This window comes from Lucilia cuprina, chromosome 2 (assembly GCF_022045245.1).
Source record: "Lucilia cuprina isolate Lc7/37 chromosome 2, ASM2204524v1, whole genome shotgun sequence".
NCBI classification, from domain to species: Eukaryota; Metazoa; Arthropoda; class Insecta; order Diptera; family Calliphoridae; genus Lucilia; species Lucilia cuprina.
Genome location: NC_060950.1, coordinates 2,198,609 through 2,220,728, shown reverse-complemented (window position 1 = coordinate 2,220,728; position 22,120 = coordinate 2,198,609). Strand labels below are relative to the sequence as shown.

The 22,120-nt window shown below is 28.2% G+C and overlaps 3 protein-coding genes across 3 annotated transcripts; 2 read left to right on the top strand and 1 right to left on the bottom strand.

Annotated features, from left to right (window-relative positions):
• The first annotated feature begins 3,403 nt into the window (after positions 1-3,403).
• LOC111688156 lies at positions 3,404-4,794 on the top strand. The gene is made up of 3 exons (XM_023450636.2): positions 3,404-3,564; positions 3,828-3,986; positions 4,623-4,794. The coding sequence occupies exons 1-3, from the start codon at positions 3,508-3,510 to the stop codon at positions 4,740-4,742; spliced, it is 336 nt and encodes a 111-aa protein (XP_023306404.2). The 5' UTR covers positions 3,404-3,507; the 3' UTR covers positions 4,743-4,794.
• Positions 4,795-5,359: 565 nt separating this feature from the next.
• On the top strand, positions 5,360-21,871 carry LOC111688268 (coiled-coil domain-containing protein 170). The gene is made up of 8 exons (XM_023450756.2): positions 5,360-5,467; positions 7,367-7,462; positions 7,983-8,111; positions 8,173-8,988; positions 9,046-9,411; positions 9,473-9,997; positions 10,064-10,624; positions 21,607-21,871. Exons 1-7 carry the CDS (start codon positions 5,360-5,362, stop codon positions 10,484-10,486), a joined length of 2,463 nt encoding a protein of 820 aa, XP_023306524.2. The 3' UTR covers positions 10,487-10,624; positions 21,607-21,871.
• LOC111688277 lies at positions 12,264-13,394 on the bottom strand. Its single transcript, XM_023450767.2, has 2 exons — positions 13,146-13,394; positions 12,264-13,091 (listed from the first exon to the last, which is right to left on the bottom strand). Exons 1-2 carry the CDS (start codon positions 13,182-13,184, stop codon positions 12,438-12,440), a joined length of 693 nt encoding a protein of 230 aa, XP_023306535.2. The 5' UTR covers positions 13,185-13,394; the 3' UTR covers positions 12,264-12,437.
• Positions 21,872-22,120: the final 249 nt, after the last annotated feature.

Genomic DNA, 22,120 nt, shown 5'->3' with positions numbered 1-22,120 from the left:
TCGTGGGGTAGGTATAAACCAAAATTATACCCCCGAACTGCAGGTGAAGGGCATATACTCTACATTAAGGTATATATAAATTATTTTCAATATTTTTATATTATTTGCTTATATCTTAAATTAATAGTCAAACAAATTAAATTGTTTATTTACCTTTTTATTTATTTATAAATAATTAAATTTTTACTAAACTACCTCACATATATTTACAGTTGTTTTATATTATTACACAAAAATAAAACTTCAAATTTAAAATTATAAAAACATATTTATTGTGGTGCCACTTTCCAATTAATTTCATTACAGTCTACGCGAACTTTACTATACATTTCCGTTTCAACTATAAAGACATTAACAATTAACCAGCCACTGCCACAGGTTGAGTTTGTTGTAAAGATGTTTTGGCGCACGATAAAATGTTCTATAAATAAATTAAGTATTTTCACAATATTTTACATGTTTACACTAAATAATTTATAATTGTTTCATTTCAAAAATACCTTAATAGTTTGATCACAATCTTTAAGAGAATCTTCCAATTTCTTAATTAATATTTCACCCAAAGCTTTAACATCACCATCACTTGGTTTCTTAGCATTTGTCACAGACTTTTCATCACGTCTCAAACGTGCCATTTCTATTGCCTAAAAATTATAACATAATTTTACAACATCATTTACAAGTAAATTGAAATGTTTACCTGTATTAAACAGCAAATACTTAATAGTATAAATAACATTTTTATAATAGGACTCATTTTTAAAAGAATTATTTAATATTTTAAATAAACAAATAATAAATCTTATTTCAATGAAATGATTTACTGAACTAATTGCAAATTCAATAAATACCTTTTAAAGAATTAATGCTGCAAATCAACGTTGATAACATTTTGAACTGATTTCGCGGAATTTTAAATCATTTAAGAGTTTCCATAGAGTTTTAAAATTTATAACGTACAAATAAAACGTTAAAGGTTTAAGTCCTAAAATTAAGTTTTCAAAATTAAAAATGCATAGCATTTTTGACATTAATGTTTTCTCATCCTAATTTGGAAAAACTATTTCAGATTTTATTTCATTCATGTTCATTATCGTGAGTTTATAGAACATGTGTCAGGTTATGCTTCGCTTTATAAAATGCCTTACATTTTAAAATCTTTTTTATTAATCTTATTTAAAAAAATAATTATCTGTATGTATGTGTAAAGGTACACAATATTTAAAAATAAAACACAAATATTTGATTGTAGGTTCAAGTACATTTCATAACGGTACTTTAGTATTTGTTAATACAAATACTAAAGTACTTCCTGCAATGAGCTTCGCTTAGGATTTTAAACGCACAAATACATATTTTTGTCCGAACAAATTCTTATCAATAAAAAACGTGCCAAGTATGAACCCGCCAGAGTAATTTACATAAAAAAATATTAAACTTATCAAACATATGTCTGGCTTATATAATATTTTTTGTTTAAAGTAGACTTTTAAAATTAGGGTGACCAAGCATACAAAATTATTTTTTTTAATTTAATTTAAAAATATATAAAGCTTTGGACTAAATTTAAAGTTTATTATGTATAGTGTGTTGATTCTGAGAAAATTGTTATTTCCATATAAAAAACTGTCTTTAATACTTATAAGGGAATTATGATATTTTTATTTTAGAAAAATATGTTTTATGACTCTTCTAAACTATTCCTATTTAGATAAGAGTTTATGTAAAAAGTCGGCAACGCTTCTAAAAAGTTATTTCTCATGAAAAATTACTACATTATCATAAAAATTTTATTATTTACATTATTATATACACACATATGCATGTACATAAAATGTATATATTTTGCATACGCTACAAACAACATTTAAGTTAGAACATTAAATTTTAAATTGTAGTTTTCTTCTAAGTTACTTATTTTAATTTATTTCAAAATGTTTTTTAAATTAATGTTTTTCATTCCAGCTTTATATGTTTAAATATTGGAGAAATGTGCTTATATTTATATTTGCAGTAGGGTTTTACATGATTTGTCTAGATCAGCGACTTTTTGAACTTTTAAATTGATTGTCAATTACAAGTAATATAAAAATATGTAGTATTAGAAATGGGTGACTCCATATAATATTTGAAAAAATAATGTTTTAGATTATGATTGGTCTTAAAAATTTTTATGAATCAATGTTAAATCTTAGTATGTATGTCGTAATTTTTTTTGTTATCGATTTGTTTCAAAAAAAAAAAAAAAAAATATTTAAAAAATTTGTATGACATACAACAATACGACATCAATTGTGAATTGGACAAATGTGTGTTTATATGTTTGTAAGTTTGTTTTATAGACTACTAAACGGCTGGACGGATTTTCTTTAAATTTTCACAGAGTTTTGTCTGCATGTCTGGAACTACTCTCCGCATTTCAATTAAATAAAAAATCATAAACCTGGAAAACTATTGGTGTTAGAATGCTCAAATAGAGCACAACAACTTAGACATCAATGACTAACTTGACTAGCAATAGGGGCATTGGAACTAGAATCTGTAAATGTTGAACGATCAACTTTGACAGCCATTTGGATAATAACAAATTTTGCACTGGCAACATGGAAATCCACATTAAACTACAGTATGTAAAAGTCCTAATAATATTTGTGCTATTACTTTTAGTATCAAAGAATAAGTCTAATAGGTAAATGTTTTCTATTTACTTATATTGCTTTTAGGGTAGCAAATCATACTGTGCTTAGCTAGTATGTATATGATAAAACAGAGTATTATTTTTTGTTAGGATATTTACTGAATATTATTTAGAATGGTTTGATAGACACAGGAAGTGTTTATAATACAACACAATTTCCTAAATTAAATATATAAGATTATATTGGTGAATATACATTTCTAAAAATAAGTTATAATATTGATAAATCCAATTATAGACACAATATTTTGACTCGTACAGCAAATACTTAAAATCTGTTTTCTGTATTTACATATAAATTTTTTTTATTTTCATTTCATATGTTTATATAGGAAAAAAATCCATACACCGAACTTTTGAACTTAACTTTATAAGAACGTGACGTGGAAATACTCTCGATCTTATTGTTTTAACAGTTTCCAAATGCAAGCGGGGATTTTATAATGCTGCAGCCCATATAAATGTTTATAGTTGTATAGTTATACTTTGGTTGTATACATTTCTCTGCGTGTTTTAGTGCGTGTGTGTGTGAATATTTGATAAATTTTAAATACTATAGTACATTTACTAATCTTACGTCAACTATAAGTTCAATACGTTATCGCATCTAGAAAAATGAAATACATATTCAAACCTCCATATACATATATAAACATTTGTTCAACAAAAACAAATAATAAAGTAAAGTCAGACGGATTGTCAGAAGAAAAAGTTGACATTTTAAATAAAAAATTTCAAAAAATTACAGTTTAAAATCTCAGCTTAAACAGTGAAGTTCATATTAACAGAACAAAACAAATTTTAATAAAATGGCCGCCGTTATTAAATTGTTCTTGGTTCTTGTAGCCTTCATCTGTTGCATGCAAGTAAGTATCTTTAAAATAAAGTAACATCCTTAAAGTCCTGAATATAAAAAAAGTGAATTAATTTAAACTCTGTAATGGAAGATTTTTAACAAGTAACTTTATTCCGTCTAACTGCAAATGCAAAGTAGAAACGATAAGAAGTATTTGATGTTCTTCAAACTCTATTGTGATTCTATAAAACTAAATGCACTTTAAGGACCGATTTATTAAATCTAATTATAGGATTTTATGATTGTAATACTTTTTTTATTATGTATTTGTAGTTGGTTGAGATGGCCCGTTTGCGCCGTGATGCCCCTGAGAAAAACCCCATCGATGAATTAACCACTCTTTTCCAAAAGGCCACCAAGGACTTCACTCAAACTGTTGAAGAAAGCACTGTCTTGAAGGAAATCAAAGAAAAATTCAGCAACATTAACTCCGTAAGTATAATAGAAACACATAAATAATATAGTAATGACAAGTTACAGATTAATTATTACAATAAGCGTTAATCTTTAGATGAACGATTAGTGATTAAATTGAAATTAATCCTCGAATGTTGCTTTTAAGTAATCAGATTAGTTAATTTCGTTTCTAATTTAAGCGCGCAGTGCATGTGTATTAACATTAGCAAGAAATTAGTAAAAGTTTAAACAGCTGATGAAAAAAATTTACAATTTTAATAAAAATTATAATAATATTATATATTATAAATTATGGAGACTTCAAAATACATTTTTTGTTTTATTGCAAGTTTTCGTTAATTGCATATTGGACATATTCGTCTTTTTTATAAAACATGCACTGTTTTGATAGCAAACAATGACGTTTTCAGATGCTTTGAAGGGGATTAAATTTTGATTAAAATTATTTTTGATAAATTAATCTGATTATTAATTGTCATTTAATTGCCAACTCAAAAATCTGCTTTAGAAAAACACTTAAAATGTTGAGACACATTAAAAGTTGATTGAATTAATTTATGTAAAATAATCAAATTACAAATAAATTTATGTTAATGTTACTTCAAAGAGCTTTAAAATAGTTAATAATAAAATCATTTTCAATATTTTCAGGATGATGTTAAGAAAGCTGTAGAAGAAGCCGGCAAGAACACCAAGGAAAACTTGGACAAATTCCAAGACTTCTTCAAGAACGTCGTTGATGCTGTCGCCAAGGAAATGAAACACGATTAAATATTATATATTTAAGAAAATAAAAATAAATATTTTTTATACAAAACCATAATAACGACAAGTTTTTGTTACTATGATTGAATATTTGATAAAAGAAACAAGACTTACGCAAGAGCAACCAAACATTGCAAAAAATATTTTTCAAGATTAAATCCACATGAGATGAAGATTTGTTGACAAATTTGATTTGACTAAACACAAATCGCTTATTTTAGGAAATCATGGTATACCATACTTGACATTTAGTTATAAATTTTAGAACAAAAATTCCCCTCACCAAATCGTTTATATAAAAGACTTTAGAACTTTTTTACTTTGTTCAATAAATCCAAATTTTGAATTATGACAGTTTCTAGTTCATTGCATTTAAATTCTCTATGGAATCAATTTTTTTAATAACAGAACATTTAACTAAATAATTTAACAACTATTACCTTAGTAACACCCCTCATTGGAAACGCATATTTGAACAGTAAAAACGTCGAAAAAATAGTATTACATATTGAACATAATAAATAATATTAGAAATACATATCAATATTTAACCACAAAGGTATTAGCAATTTTAACTAATTACTTTATTTTAAAAATTAATAGTGCAAAAAATTATATTAAAAATGACTTCTAATAGTGGTAACTCTCAAGAAGACTGGTTAATATTTGAAATTCTTTGTGGCATTTCAAGTTCGCCCTCTCAAGCTGTACCTCCTGCTGCAAAAAATTTGGTAAGTTGTTATTTTCCGTGACTATTCTATTCCATGGTCTAAAACCATTTAAGATTGATTTATATTTTCCTTCGTATTTAAATGAAAAAGTTATTTTCGTTGATTGTTTACTAAAAGTGATAAATTGTTAATAAAGTGTTCATAAATATTTACTTTAATGAGAAAAATATATAAAAAACAGAAATTTTATGAAATGACGATAATATTGATAATTTTGTATGCGTTTAATTTCTATTTGTATTCTGAAAAGGTTACTTTGTCTAGAATCGTATAGATTTTTTCTTTGCTTTTTTGCAATTCATCGGCAATTTGTTGCTTATCAACAGCAAACGTTTAAAAAACTTCGATTATTATTATGATTATTTTTTATGTTGTTTTGTAAATATGTAAATATAAAATTGTTTTTTGTTTACGATGTTACTACATTTTCACTGACAACAACATAAATTTAATCAACACAGTGTTTTAGAAATGTTTCTAATACAAACGTTTTCTTTTTTTAATTATCTTGAAATGCAATGAGAACTTAAATAATATACTGGTTATCAGCTTTATTTTACATTATAAACAGATTACACTATAAACAGTTTACATTGTATAAAATGAATGCAAATGTATTCCCAACAAACTTTATAAATATCCTAGGTTGCCGATTTTTGTTGACATAATATAACATTTAACGTAATTATGATCCCAAAAGCCCTATTCGGTGATGTTAGGTAATATGAAGACTTGACGCAATAATAGACCGATTTTAAAATTTTTCAATAGCGTTCGTTATTGGGCGATCAAATTATTTTAAAAATTGCGACTTGTAGCGTGCGCACAAGTTTTACAAAGATACACAGAAAGATAAACGGACAGACGGACGGACATAGCTAAATCGATGTTACTAACATCAATAATCTTATATCTGAACGTCTTTCTTTTGAAGACATTTGTCAATATGTTTGAGTAATAAGAAACACTGTTCAAATGTAAAAGCTTACTCAAGCAATTACCACAACATCCGTTTCCTTATTTTTATATATATTCATAACATAGTTCTGTCTGCTATTTATGACTGAAAAGAACAACCTTTTGATTGTGGAAATCTTCTTGTAGTTAAGAAACATTGTAAATTCAAAAAAATGTATTTTTACATATTACGTTAGGTCTACCCTGTCAATATATTCACTTCAAAACTTTTGCTAAACAAAGTATGAAATAAATTGTATATCCTTTTTTGGTTTATTCAGACTAGAACTACGCGAACGAGTGTTTTATGCTGCCAAGTGAATGACCTAAATTGTAGAAAACTAATAAACAAAATGCTAAATAAAGCGTTGCCATTGAGCTCAATTTTTTCCATACATTGTATTGTTTGATTTTCCTAGGTTACCATCAAAACTGTCGAAAAGTTTTGCCAACCCAACCCAGTTCTAGACCACTACAACATAACAAGTCAAACACATAAATATGTATATAAATATTTACACATGCCTTCGAAGTGAATAGTTGCCATACTTGCAAATGTACATAACTATAGTTTTGATATGGAGTTGTAAATTCCAAAACTTAATTTTTATTACTGCTATTGTTATTGTTATTCATTGGTATGTGTTTGTGTGTTTATATCTGTGTATCTAATAGATTGGTCGGTTGGTAGGCATTATTATATGCATTTTAATTTCATGGTAATATCCTGCTCCTTTCTCCATTTGGGGTTTATGTTGGATTATTTGTTTAGCAAATAGTTAGTTGATTTTTGTAAATGGTCGTCAAAGGGTTTCGTTTATTTCTTGTAGTTACTTTTTCTACTTAATTGAAAATATTTATTTAACCGGAAGTTTATTTGTGTGAAGAAATTTTATTAAGAGCGCGTGTTTTTTGTGTGAATTATTGTATTGTGTATGAAAGATGCCTTTGGATAGTGATCATAATCATCATTTACATCATCATCACCATCATGATCATGTTACAGGATTATCTCCACACCATCATCATCATAATTTGGTAAAAAATAAATTAGTTTTATCTCTGGAATAGACTAAATATGAAATATGTTAAATATATCCTTCGTATATTACAAACGTTATAATGCTTAATTTCTAAAATAAAAAAAAAAACACTTTTGATACTCAAATACATATTTTTATATAAAATTTAAAAATTCTACACTTTTTACGAATAAATGTTCATTGCAGAAGAAGGCAATTATTATATACAAAGAATGTATCCAAAATCTAAGAAAGGGATATATATTATTTCTCGGTATTTTCTGTAAAGAGATAATATTTAAAACAAAATTAAAATAATATCCATATGATTTTTTTTAGTACATGATGCTTATATATTTTTGAAAGATTTTTATATTTTTTCTAAACTGTGAAAAAGGTGTTTAGATGTTATCCGCCTTATGCAAAAACGATTATTAAGTTAACAATGGTTAACTTAATAGTTTCCGAAAAAAAACGTACCGATTTAAATTTTTGTTTCTGTATTTGTATGATGTTCATTATCTTTATATCAACAGTTGGATAGTAACTGTGGCAACAGTACCGCCTTAACAGTAACAGAACATCATCATAACATTGACCTGGTTACTACTTTGCGCAGTGAATTGGCAGCATTGTCCTATAAAAAAGAAAGACTAACAAGTGAGGTAAATACATATATAAACATTTTTTATATATTACACTTTTTAAGTATAAATATAACATTAGTTAGCCGATGCCAAAACTAGTCTCTGCACAAAAGACACGGAATGTGAAAATCTTCGAGCTCAAGCAGCTCGACAATCAGCTCTTATATCATCTCTACAAAGTCGTCTGCAGGCTGCTGAAAATCGTGAGCAATCAGTACAATCACGATGCGATACCACCATTCAAACAATTCAAAGAGAAAAGCGTTCTGCAGATGAGAGAAGTAAAGAGTTGCTGGCTAAAATACAACATTTAGAAAATCATTTGTCAAATGAAGAGTCCCAAAAAGAACAGGCACGTAATCAACTCAATGATTTTGTCAGACGTTTAAGTATATGTTTTGGCATGGAGGGATGTGAAAATGCCCACCTCACTACCGACTGTGTAATCACCAGAGCTGAAGAGCTAATGACTGAATTGCAACGTACCAAAGCCAAAGTAAATTCCACCTGTGATACTTTGAGTAGTTGTGAAAATGAACTGCTAAATTTGAAATCACTTGCGAATATAGAAAAACAACGTCTTACTGCCCAATTGGAAAGCACTAGCAATCATGAGCACGAGTTGGAAGCCAGATGCAGGCAGTATGAGCGTGATTTACAAATGCAAAGAGATCGTTTAAGTGAATCTGAAATAAACTCGGAAAAATTAAAAGACGAATTAAGAGGTTTTGAATCTAGGTGTCATCGTCTACAGGCCAATTTAGATCGTGTACAAAATGATCGTTTACAATTCCTTCGTTGTTTGGCAAATCATTTAAATCTTGCCGAACCCTGTGAGACATTGATAAAAGACAAATTGCGGGAATTGTTGAGTGAAAACAAGAATATGCACGAGGTAGTAATTATTCTAAGATATGTTATTGAAATTTCTTTTAAACAATTTTTCTTACAGCAAATTCACACTTTACGTAATCAAATCTCTTGTGAGCATATCAAACTTAAAGAGACTCAGGAAACTACACAATGTCGCTTAAGAAATGAAGAAGCTCAAAAATGTGAGCTGGAAGAGCGCTTGGAAAAATGTCATGCCGAAATAAATTCACTACGTAAAGATCATATGGGCCTGTCAGAATATTTGCAACGCTTAGCTAGAGCCTTACAGTGGAGTGAATGTTCATCACCACCTGCTTTGGGTAATGACACCAATATTATGGCTGAGAGCCTATTGGAAAGAGCAGAACGTTTAGCAACCGTTGTAGAAGATCATCATCAGCATGATCACCACCATCATCAACACCAGCATCGCAGTGCAGATAAGGTACATTAGTTAGGAAATAATGTGGTTTTGCTTGTCTATGTTCATGCTTATCTTTTTTCAGAGTTGTTGTGATCATTATCATCATACCCACACAAAACTAAGAAGAGAAAGATCTTGTCATGATATACCGCTAAAAGAGAACACCAGCACAATGTATAATCTTCAAAGAAAAGTACGTGTGTTAAAAGAACAAGTGCAACGTAGAGATTTACATTTGGAGTTACTTAAACGAAAACTGGCCATTATAGAGGATGGAGCTAGAGGCAAATGTTTACTACAGGGAGAACGCGATGAAGCAATGTGTCGTGCTAAAAAAGCAAATAAAGTTATAGATAAACTTACAGCACAGTTGGCTGATGCTCGTTCCCAAATAGCCGAAGTTAAAGCACAATTGGCAGAAGCTGTAGAATATAAAATAACTGCTTTGGAAAGAGCTCGTAAAATAGATGATCTCACTACTCAAATATGTGATTTAGAGGAAGAGAAAACTAGACTTTTGTCGCAAGTAAGTGCCTTAAAGGAAAGACTTAAATCCTCCAGTGAATCTAATCAAAATAGAAGATGTCGCGATGAAACTCTTATAAATGTAAGTTAAAAAGAAATTTACATTACTAAGCTTATTATGCTGAAGATTTATTATTGTTTATTTTAGTCCCTGCGTGATGACTTGACTCATTTACAAAGTCAACTCTCAGACACCAATCATCGCTTATCGCATTTACAAAATTTCCGTACTTCTGTAGCCAGAACATTACATTTACGAGATTTGCCCGAAACAGATTTGTTGCAACGTTTACAGGCTCTTTGTTCAGCCCATCAAGAATTTACCATGCTATCAAAACGTTATGAAACTGCTTCCCCGGTGGGTGACCATTCTTGCCCCCGTTATGATGATCCCATACTGTCTTCTAATCACTGTCGCCCGTCTCGATATGCCATAACACCAGAACCAATTACTGAGCCCGCTACCAATCATGATCATAATCATATGCACAATCATAACATAAGACATAATAATGGTCATAATCACAGCCATGGTGGCCATGGTCATAATCATCCCCATCGTTACCATTAAAAAAAAACCTGCACCAACATTGTATTTATAATAAACAGAATGAGCACACTCACACCCACCTTTAGAGCTATAAGGAATATTTAAATTTAAAAATACTGTTTGTTACATTACATAGAAGGAGTCAAGAGCCATCTAACGGTGAGTAGTATAAACATTAATATGTTTCAACAGATTGTGTATTTTTATATCAATAGTAATGTTTAACATAATGTATCATAATTTCAACTATTTAACAGAACTACTTTAAACAGAGCTGTTAAAGTATAGTTACAGAAATATTATGATTACACTGAATAATATAAAAATTATTTCTTATTAATCTTTAATATTCCAAAAAAAAATTCAATTTTTTTCGATAAATGTAAAATTGTTGTTAAAAAAGTTATCAATGTGAAGAATATTGGCTTTTTTATTAAAAATATTGATTTTTGGACAACTATTTTTTTTATTGTAGCCACAAACCATTTAACTATTGGCCTCTATTGTGCATTACAATTTGAATCAAATTTTTTTCCGTTTGGCAACTTTGGTATTCTGCATTTCGATTCGACTCTCCGTCACATAAACAACAACTTACAAAAACGTAATTACGATCGAAATGCACGTAATGCATTGAAACTAAATGGAATTGCTTCTTCTTTTTCTTACAATTCAATTTTTTTGTTGGGATACCATTTTTCAATCATTGCGTAACTGAATACGTAAACGTAATCGAAATGCAGAATAGGGGTGATTATTATTTAGGCCGGGTTTCTTACTACTCAGTTAAACTAGGCTAACTTGCTGTTAGATTTAACTCGGAACAAACTCATGCGGAGTAAAATTTGTTGGATAGATTTAAATTAACATAATATTTATGTATTTTTCAACTACAATACAATTAAAAATTATGTTCTAATCTAATTTATACACCACATTTTTTAGTGATAATTTACAACCCTAAAACTGATAAGATGAACAATACCAACTAGCCTAGCGGGGAACCCTACATTAAATTTATTTGTGGTGAATTACGTGGTGGTATGGTTTTTGAATTGTTCACAATCAAGTCATTTTTTGAAGTGGACATTGTAGGGGAGCTAGGGTCAAATGAATCCCAATCTTAAGAAATTCGTTTGGATCATCGAGGCATGTATAAAACTTAGCTCTAGCACTTTTTAATGAGATATAATTATATTTAACATAGCTATGAACTAACAACCCTTTTCGGTGGTACAGTTAGATAAAATAATGAATCGATTTTTAAAAATTTCAATAGGCTTCGTCCTTGCTGTATGTACAGTGCGCGCAAGGTTTAAATGTACACACAGAGGAAAGGACATAGGACTTAAATAAACTAAGGATACTTAAATTGGCTTAAATTTAGTAAACAAAGTTATAATTCTTTTCTGTATAATTTGAAGATTGTAATTATTGTAAAAATATTTTGATTAAAAGACAGATCTTATTCTTTGTACACGTGTAATAATGTTTAATATTTCCATAATTTCCATTTATCATAAGCTATTCACAGTCCCTTTATAGACTAAATATTGTTCTACTAGAAATCATTGAACTGACAATCGCAAAACCGAAAGCAACGATATACAAACGTATGTATGTATGTATGTATGTATGTATGTATGTATGTATGTATGTATGTATGTATGTATGTATGTATGTATGTATGTATGTATGTATGTATGTAGTATGTAATGTTTAACAATTTTTAAAATGTTAAACACAAATCACAGCAAATAATTGAAGTAAATATAAAAACTGTTCATTGATTAATTAATATTTTGGCAATTTTATTTCCAATTTTACAGCTAAATCTAAATTAAAAATATTTTTTCATAATTTTCGATTCATATAAACAGCAATATAAATTAAATTTATTTAAGTAAAACTTTAAACTTTCTTACTTTATGCCACAATCAACATTTGTATTATAGAATAAATTTAAACACTCTCACTCCAATTCACGATTTTCAATTGCGTCCATTTCAGTTTTAAACAAAAACATCTCAATAAATTCATCATACAATTTATCCTTTTCGCTTAATTCCTTTTCTTTGGCAATTTCATCTAAAATCTCTAATAAATCTTGTTGCTGCTCCACTACTTCCTCTGACATGGTGTCCCACAATGTTTGTGATAGACGTTGAAACTGCTGCATAAACTCCAAATATAAATTATCAAATTCGGTTAAATTTTTGCCAGCATAATAGAAATCATTCGATATTAAATGAAATTCGAATTTCGGATGTTGCGGTTGTAATTGCAGGCGCAAACGTTCAATCTGTAGATTGTTATAACGGAAGTAACGTAAAAGTTTCCTCTGTTCGGAATAGTTGCTGGGGCATGTCAAGGTTTGTTCTACCATGCGTAAATATTCCGTTGTAATGGGTGCGATGGCTTGCTGTAGCAGTGGTGACATGGATTTGGTAAGATTTCGATAGACATGTGTGGTAACTTGAAGTGCTTGTTTTGTGGTGTTTAAAACTAAATTTTCAATTTGTTCAATAAATTCCTTAAAGTTTTTATCGTGTATGGATGTTGTTGTTATTGGTGTGATTGTTGATGCTGTAGCTGTAGCTGTTGCTGCAACCACTGTTACGGAAACCTATAAATCCATATTGTAATATATGGAGTGAATTTCTATGTATCACTTACTTACTTGGAATACCATAATGAACCATATAAATTTCATCTTCATCTTCACTTTCTTATGCTCTTAGTTCTGGTTAAAAAGTTCTTATTTATGATTGTTGTTGTCTGCTTTTTCAGTTCCTTCTACTTATGTTGTTGTTGTTTTTTTTTGCTGTCTTTTGTATAGGTCTTGTGCTTCTGACTATTTTTGTATTTATCCGGTCTGTTGTTTTGTTTGGCTGGCAAAGTGTGTTCTAAGTTCTTCTAGTATAAATTTAAGACTAAAGTCATGTTTAAGTTTTAAAAGGCATTTATGACCATCCTGTCCTGTCTGTCATTTGCAATTTGTTGTTCTTTGAGTTGAAATTGGTTAAGACAACTTTTAGCAAAACGATTTCAACAGTGTTGCACAAACTGTGGATTGAAGATGTTGCCACAAACTTCATGTAGTTGTAATGTTACACCTGTCGTAATATTTATTATATTTTGTAAACATTTATTTATTTCGAATGGAAAAAAGCGAGCAATGAAATAAAAATATGTAGAGAGTTTAATATCTCTAGGAGTTTAAATATTTTACTCTAATTCTTAGAGATATACCTTTGCTCTGGAAAGTATATTTTTTTATTTGTAACAAAAATTATTGCCAAAAATGTTTTACATAAAGTTCTTATTTACTTCTGGCACTTTTCGTTTTAATAATTGATTTTAATGATTTTTAGTAACATATGTATATCAAATAAAATATATTTGACTAATAATATACTATTTATGAAAGATTACATATGCATTAATTTGAATTCATATATTTTCATTTGAAATTTTTTATTATTGGCCACACCCTGTATATGTTATATGAATCAAGTATTTATATAGTTAATTTTCTCTTTATATCGTTGATCAAATTATTTTAAATCATAATAAATTCGATAACAAAAAAATATAAAAAATATATATAAATACTTACAATTTAAAATGGTACTCAAGTATGTGTGAATTTATGTAGAAATGCATTCATTAACTTACATAAATAGTTGCATACTCCATATAAAATCATAAACATACATGCCTGATGTATAAATATTTCAAGACCTTAAATGATTAAAACAACTAAATGTATAAGAGGAATTAATAAATTAAAAAATATCTCTTTTTTATTTTTCAGCCATTTTATAATTTTACACTCAATGAACAATGTTGCTATTATTATTGTCCTATAATATAAAATAATTAATAAGTTTGTTAAAAAAAGAAATAATCATCACACAAATCAACCAAAGGGCACATCCGTTCAATTAAAGCTGGAGCTATAACAGAAAAAAGTGCATAAATAATACTCATATCATATAATAAATGAGATACATAACCGTACATACATACATATGTACATTTACCATCATTTAAATACTCATATGTACATAAATATGAATGAATTATCATCATTAACCCGTATATTGTATCTAGATACAATGTCAGTATATTTTTGTACATCAGTGTGTACGTAAATGTAACTGTAAGAATTCGTTGCTTTTGTTGTAGTCTTTTAATTGTCAACACTTTATTATTGAAGTCGGGCAATTAATCAAAAGGTTTAATTTTAATTAAGAACGCACATAAAATATCAATGTAGTAACTTCCAGGGGAATAAGGAATAATCACAGATGGCGATAAATGTTATGAGTTTAATGTAAAAATCTTAATTATTGTATTGTATTTGATAATTTTTAATTTGACAAATTATTTTCTTGATGAAAGATCCCATCTTATTATTATTGCAATCCCGGAGAAAAGAGGTGCTATTAGTCCTCTAGTCTGCCAAGACTATAAGCTGGTGATGATTAAATATATCATCGGCCTTTTTAGGAATGATTGGACATTGGTTAAAAGACAGATGCATAGTAAAGTCTATTTTTCTGGGTAAGTTCGGTGATATTGATAAGTATAATAGATACCACGCAGGTATCTGTGTGTTATCTGTAGTTACAAGATCTACAGGGTTAGTTGATCAATATATCTGTATGCAAATATCATAAATAGTTTCTTGATTTAAATCGCTTCAAACCAAAGACTTTTATAAACATTCGTAAAACATTAAATACAAACTAGATAGCGAAATAGTTCGTAATTAAAGTGCTAAGAGATATTAGTGATCAAAGTTACAAATAATTTGTTTTTTACGAATAACTTGCGTGATACAACTTCAGCTGAAAATCATCATAATGATTGTTGTTAACATTATTATTTGTCTTTTTTTATTTTTTTTTTTATAATTATAATTTTATAAAAATGCGCTTAATTTAACATACAACTCAAGTCGAGTTTTTTCTTCTTTTGTATACATAGTACATAAATAAACATTTGTATATTCCATTATAATATTTACATTAACAAGTTATACTTATGCACATACATATTTACACAGATATGTATATGAATATGAACGTATGTACATGCATATTTTAATGCATTCATATGTATTTACATACATAGGAAAGTATGTTTTAATAAAGAGAGTAAAAATTATTTTTTGTTGAAATTTGATGACATTGATAAAAATTATTTTGGGCGAATGAATTAAAACATATTTTTAAAATTCCAAATTAATTAAACATATGCAATTATAATAATTGAAATAGATTGAAAATATTATACTATTCCCTTACAGTTAATTGAAATTATATCATTTATGTTTACGAAGGATATTCCTGATTCAGTTTAACTGCATTTAGCATTTGACTTGTTTCTATCAAATGAATTATATGCATTTTATGAAGAACAATGTAGTAAAAATATTTGTATATGACAAGTATATCCCACTCATCAAACTTGGCAAATAGACAACAAATTGCAAATATTAAGGTTATTCATGGCACATAAAAATTAAATAAATTGTTCTTTCTATAAATGTTTGTAAATTTATAAATCACATTGAATCCTATTACTGTTGAAATGCATAACTTGTAACACTTTTAATTTGTGCAGTAATATAAAGTCGACCATACATGGACTTAAACAAACATTAATTTTTTTTACATCACTATGTATCTTGCATACAAATTTGTTTATTTGTTTGTTTATATACAAATATTTAACATTGTTTTAAATTTTTTTGGTTGGTTTTACAAACCTCAGAAAAACCCCTCATGGTCAGCAATTACTTAGTATAAGTAGTAAGTTGTTTTAGTAAATGCTTTTCTACTAGTTAGCAGAGATTAAAAAAAGTTTTGTTTTAATTGTTTTTATATAATGTATACAATGTATGTATTTGATATGTTTTTAAAAAGTACAACATTTTTATGCAGCAGCAATTAAATATATGTATCTGGCAAGTGGAACCAGCAGCTGCAGCCCAACATAAATTGGTAGCAGCAGTAGTTAATTAAATCTTGCAAGTTATGTTGAACTCACATACGCTGCAAACACGCAAATAACTAGGCTAAATTGGTACTTAGATGCTCGTGTCATAAAACTTTATTTTGTTAATTTTTTAATAATTTTATTATTAAAATAATAGAATTAACGATGTCAAATAATTGTATTTATGTTTTATTTTTTCAAGCGTTACATAGTTATTCAAACAGAAATGTTGCACATGCGTAAAATACTTTATTTATGGTGAGTCATTACTTTTGTATTTTAAAATGCAACTTGTCAGAAACATATAATTCGAATTCTATCTATTATTTATGCGGGAAAGAAAGAATTGTTAAATGTAACAACAAAACAGGGTATTTTGGTATAGAGAGTTATTTAAATCAAAATACTTCGTTTATTCCCGGAAGCAATCTTATAATAAAGTATTCCAGAAGGAAGGAGTTCAAAAAAGACAATGCTAACTCAGTTTACTCTGGTTGTTCAAAATCTGTTAAAGGTACTGGCTAAATAGATAAATTTCTTACCTTGAAGATAAGACTCTATAAAAATGGATTTAGGTTCCAGAACAAGAGAAAATTCATTAAATTAAAATGTTTTCGAAAATACATACAAATGCATACAAAATAAATAACAAAAATTTTTAGAATACTATTTATGTGATTCTTTGCATCAAAGAAACTTCTTGTTATGTTACACTTGCGGTCAAAAATGCAATAATATTATTCTCATGCAACAGACTTGCATTGAATATTTAATTTATTTTTATTATAAACCCTTTTCTATGAGAAATTAGACTGATTCAAATAAATTTTATGAAAAAATTATATGTAAAAACATCAACTGACTCCTGAAGAAGTTCAAGTTTTTTTTCCTTTAATCTTGAACTACTCTAATGATCACACATATCCACACATGTATTTATCTCTATTAAACTTATACATACTCTCAAAGCAGCATAAATAATGTTTCTACATTGAAATGCGTCTTCTTCATCTTGGTGTTGGAAGAAGCAACTAACAATAATAATGAGATGCACATCAAAAAGTAACAAAATCTAAATAAAAGAAATGAAAAGAAACTAAACGAAATGTAACGATAACAATGCTTTCAAAACATTGAATTCTTCCTTCTTTAACTTTAGAGGTTTCAACAAATGTGGGTAAAACCAACATGTACATTGTGGTTACAATTACTTCATCTGCAAAACAAATCAAAACATACAAATAGATGGATGGTTAGATGTATGAATACATGTTGCCTACTACCCAGACTCTCTTTCTGTGGTTTAGGTTATATAATCAATGCAACCAAGTGCATTTCTAATATGTACATACTTCCATACGGACTTTATGTTGGTAGCCCTTCTTTACCTTTGGTTTGGTGCCAGCAGTGGTAGCAACAAGAAATTCAAATCCAATCAAGTAAATGATAAACAATTTATTCGAACTATTCAAATTCTATTTAAATGAAATTGTATTGAAAATGTATATTGTGTTCACATGGAATATATGATTGATAAGATTGACATTAAATTCTGTATTATTTACATTTGAAAATTTTGCAATGTACAAAATATATATGTATAAACACAGGTTTGTGAAAATGATATACATAGTACATACATACACACACATATGTATGTACGTTTCTTAAAGTTGTTAAGTTAACACTTCACATTTAAGATGTCAAATGCATTAAAAGATAATTTTTTGGTATTTTTCCTGAAATTCTGGATTCTACTCTGAAAATGACGATTATATTTCAATTTAAGTTACACTTTTTATCACAGTGATATACGTATGTACATATGCGAATGGATGTTCTTTCATCACTTAATTTTCATTGACTTCTGTAAATTGTTTTGAGACATGGACGTTAATCGCCGATTTTTCGCAGACTGTTATCCGTTTATGTAAACATTTTTTAAGAGCGGGACTAATGTACAAAATAATTAGCTTAAATGGCGGGACTACTAGTTTTTAATTAAAAACAAATTAAGCATATTAAAAAGAAACTCTTACAAGATAGAACGTAGACATCTAGAAAATTATATTTTTTCTTTATATTCAAATGAGAAGATTGTTAAGTGAAAAATTGAGAGAAATATGATGCTTAATAAATAAAATTCTAAAAAAAAACGTTTATTTCATTAACATTCACAAAGAAAAAGGAAATATATACAAGAACCGAAAAAATTAAAGCAATTATCGTCAACATTGTGTTGAATAATACTTTACATATGAGTTTATGCCAAAAGAATACAGTGGTTCGATGAAACATGTGTTTATACCAAAATTTCAAAGTCTTTAAGAAAACAATTTTTATGTTGTTTCTTGCAATACCGAATTAGGTATACGAAAATTTATTTTTAATGTTACTTTTTCAACAGCTGATAAGACGACTCACCACCGCCCCTTTGTGCTTCTAACATGCCGGTGTCAATTTGTGTATATGGCCCATTAATGTACAAGCACGCTGATCAAGTACTCGGGTTTTATTATATCTGATTGTTGCTATCCCGTTGCTAAACTTACGAGATGCAAAAACATTACTTTCGGTTTCAATCAGGCAGATTTAATGGTCTCTGTTGTGTCGGCAACAGCACCTAGAGACGTGTTGGATTGAAGCATACACCGGACAAAGATAGAAAATTCATTTCAGTCATCATCATCTGCGGGTTATCTGTAGTCTAGGCAACCGCATTCAACTTATACCGAATTAAAGACTTTACTGTGCTTATGCATTTCAACCGACATTCTCTTTCTGCGAATTTTGATTAAAATTATATGCACCATGTAGGGACCTCTCCAATAACCGGTTACCAGATTATGCAGTTTTCTGGTTTGATCTCAAGTCTCGCAGACTAGAGCTACTGGTAGCAACACATTTTCCCGATATTGAAATAACAGCAAGATGAGGGTCTTTAAGCAAGTTGAAAACAGGACTTAAACTAGGAACGAATCAAAATGTATCAAATGTACAAGTCTTTGTAAATAATACAATATATTATGTTAAAAATAAATGGTTTTCTAGGTATGTATTAGATAAATTTACAAACTTACTTTACAGCAATATACATATGTACATTAATGTAAATATAATTGCATGTACATGTGTGAGTTTGCTTTCACATCCAGGGATCTAGAACTCCCGTCTAGTGTTAACTTCAGTTTAATGAACTTTTGACTAAAACCTCTAAAAACACAAAAAAATAGTATAAAAGACGGCAAAGTTTCTTTTTAAGAAGGAGATGACAAAAAAACTGGAAACCAGAAACAACCAACCATTCAACCAACTCTTTTTCAAACACATGAGCGATAGACCTTAAAAATATTTTTATGTTTGTTGCAGAAACGCTACCAACAGCCAAAAGAAAAGAACTAAAAGAAACTCATTGCATAAAAAAATATCTGTAGAGGGAAGAGGACAATTTTTCAGGCCTTAACAAACAATTGATATTATATACTTTTATATAGATGATGCCACATACATGAAATTCATTTTAAAGGACATTTTCAAAAAATTTTATAATATTTTTTAATTTGGTAAAATTGAACAATTTTTTTAATAAAAAATTTAACAATTTTTATGATAAAAATTCTTGTCCAGTTTAAGATTTCCAAAAACAATGAATTCAGATAATTATAAAAATTTTTTGTTGATATCAACATCTGGCAATACAGTTTGACTCAAAATCTTTTTATGGTTGCTTGTATACATACATATGTATATGTATGTAGATACGAAGGCAGAATAAAAAAGTACTTTTAAGAACATAAGAAGTACAGAATAAATGTTTGTTTCGTAGAATGATTTATATTAAGTATTTCTATATTTCTGTTTAAAATACAAATACAGAAAATGACTTTAAATTTCTCATTTGAATTTTAAACGACTCGCATAGTAAAAATCCTGGATAAACATTATTTATGAGGATGGTTCCACAATTGACCTCCCTCCTATCCTACACGGATTTTCCATAAGATAATAACGTTCGACAAACCTGATTTGTTCTAAGAAATAAATCATTCTCTCAAATTCTATACATTATTTTCAATATCTATCACTATGATTTTTAATAGAATTTTCGTTTGGCCTATATATTTTAAACATGCTAACATTGGAACTTATGCCATATTGGCATGAACTAGCAACACGTATTTGCTTATTTATTTTTATGTTTATTTTATTCCTTTTCCTAAATAAACTTCATAGATCAGTGATCTTTTTCTCTCCCTCTTCTCAAAAGAACAAATTCGAAACGCAAATATGAGTATAGTTGTGGTTAAATCAGTTAGCTGTTTGTCTTGCTGCTGTTGACTTTTATAGTAAATAAGAATTCATTTGTATGTGACTCCATCGGTCGTATTTGTGCGAGTATCAAGGGGGCAACATCTTAACATTATTAGGATACCTCTTAGATTGTAACGTTAAAATTTCTAAATTAACGATTTATTTTTTAAAGGACTTAAAAATATACCAATTTGACCACAAAATTCAATTTTGTTAACTTAAGATTTATTGTATTTTATCGCCTGATTCTTACAAGAATGTACCCCCTTAATGTTATGTGTTTTATGTTTCTTTTCCAGTTTATTTTAATTCTCCACTCTGTCTACTCCGACAACTCAGTGATGTTTTATGTTTTGGCCCTTTCATTCAATCTTAAACTTCACGGTGTTTTATAATACTGATGATGCCTTAGCAATGATCTCCAAGAACTTCTGTGTCATAAAAATTATACTTGTATGTATTTGTTTGTTTTGTTGTATTCCATAAAAGTGGAAAAATCTTGAAGTTGCATGTAGCTTTAGACATTTTCTGCAACAGGTTTTTTTGTATTAAACTTTGCTGTTTAGTTAAATTTTTAATTTAAAAAAATAACGACTATACAATATTACTACTGTTTAAGTGATCTTTTTAACTAGTCCCTTACAGAACATAAAATATTAGAATGAAATTTTGAAAGAAAATTATTATAAATAAAAAAACATGTATATTAAAAATACGATGAACTAAAACTTTTAAATCAAAATTTTTATAATAAACAATAAACATTTTGTTTATAAATTTAATCATAATCATAACCAATCCATTTAATTTTTTATTTGCAGATTGAAATCAAGTATCAATATAATGTGAATGACTTTGAATGGAATACAAAAATGTAATATGTACTCTAAATCATAATATAATCAAAGGAAATATAAATAAAATTCATTTTTTATAATTTAACATGCATATAAAACTAAAAAAATAATCATTTTTATTTGGAAACATACGCAAGCTTTGCAATTTTTATATACTACCAACGCTTAAAATTACGATAGTTAAAAGTACATGGTTCAAAATCACTTTTTGATTCCATCAGTCTCTCCGTCCGTCTGCCTGTGTATCCATGTAATGCTTGAATAGGTAGGAATTTTCAAGATAAATTGATGAAAATGAATACTCTTCTATTAGCACAAGGACAAACGCTATTGAAAATGGTTGAAATCGTTCCATTATTTTGCCAAACCCCCATACAACCATACTCCTTTCAAGCTCACAATTATGTTTAATGTTCTATTATGTCAACAAAAATCGGCATAACTTGGTTTTAAAGAAGTTTAAATACACTGCCGATTT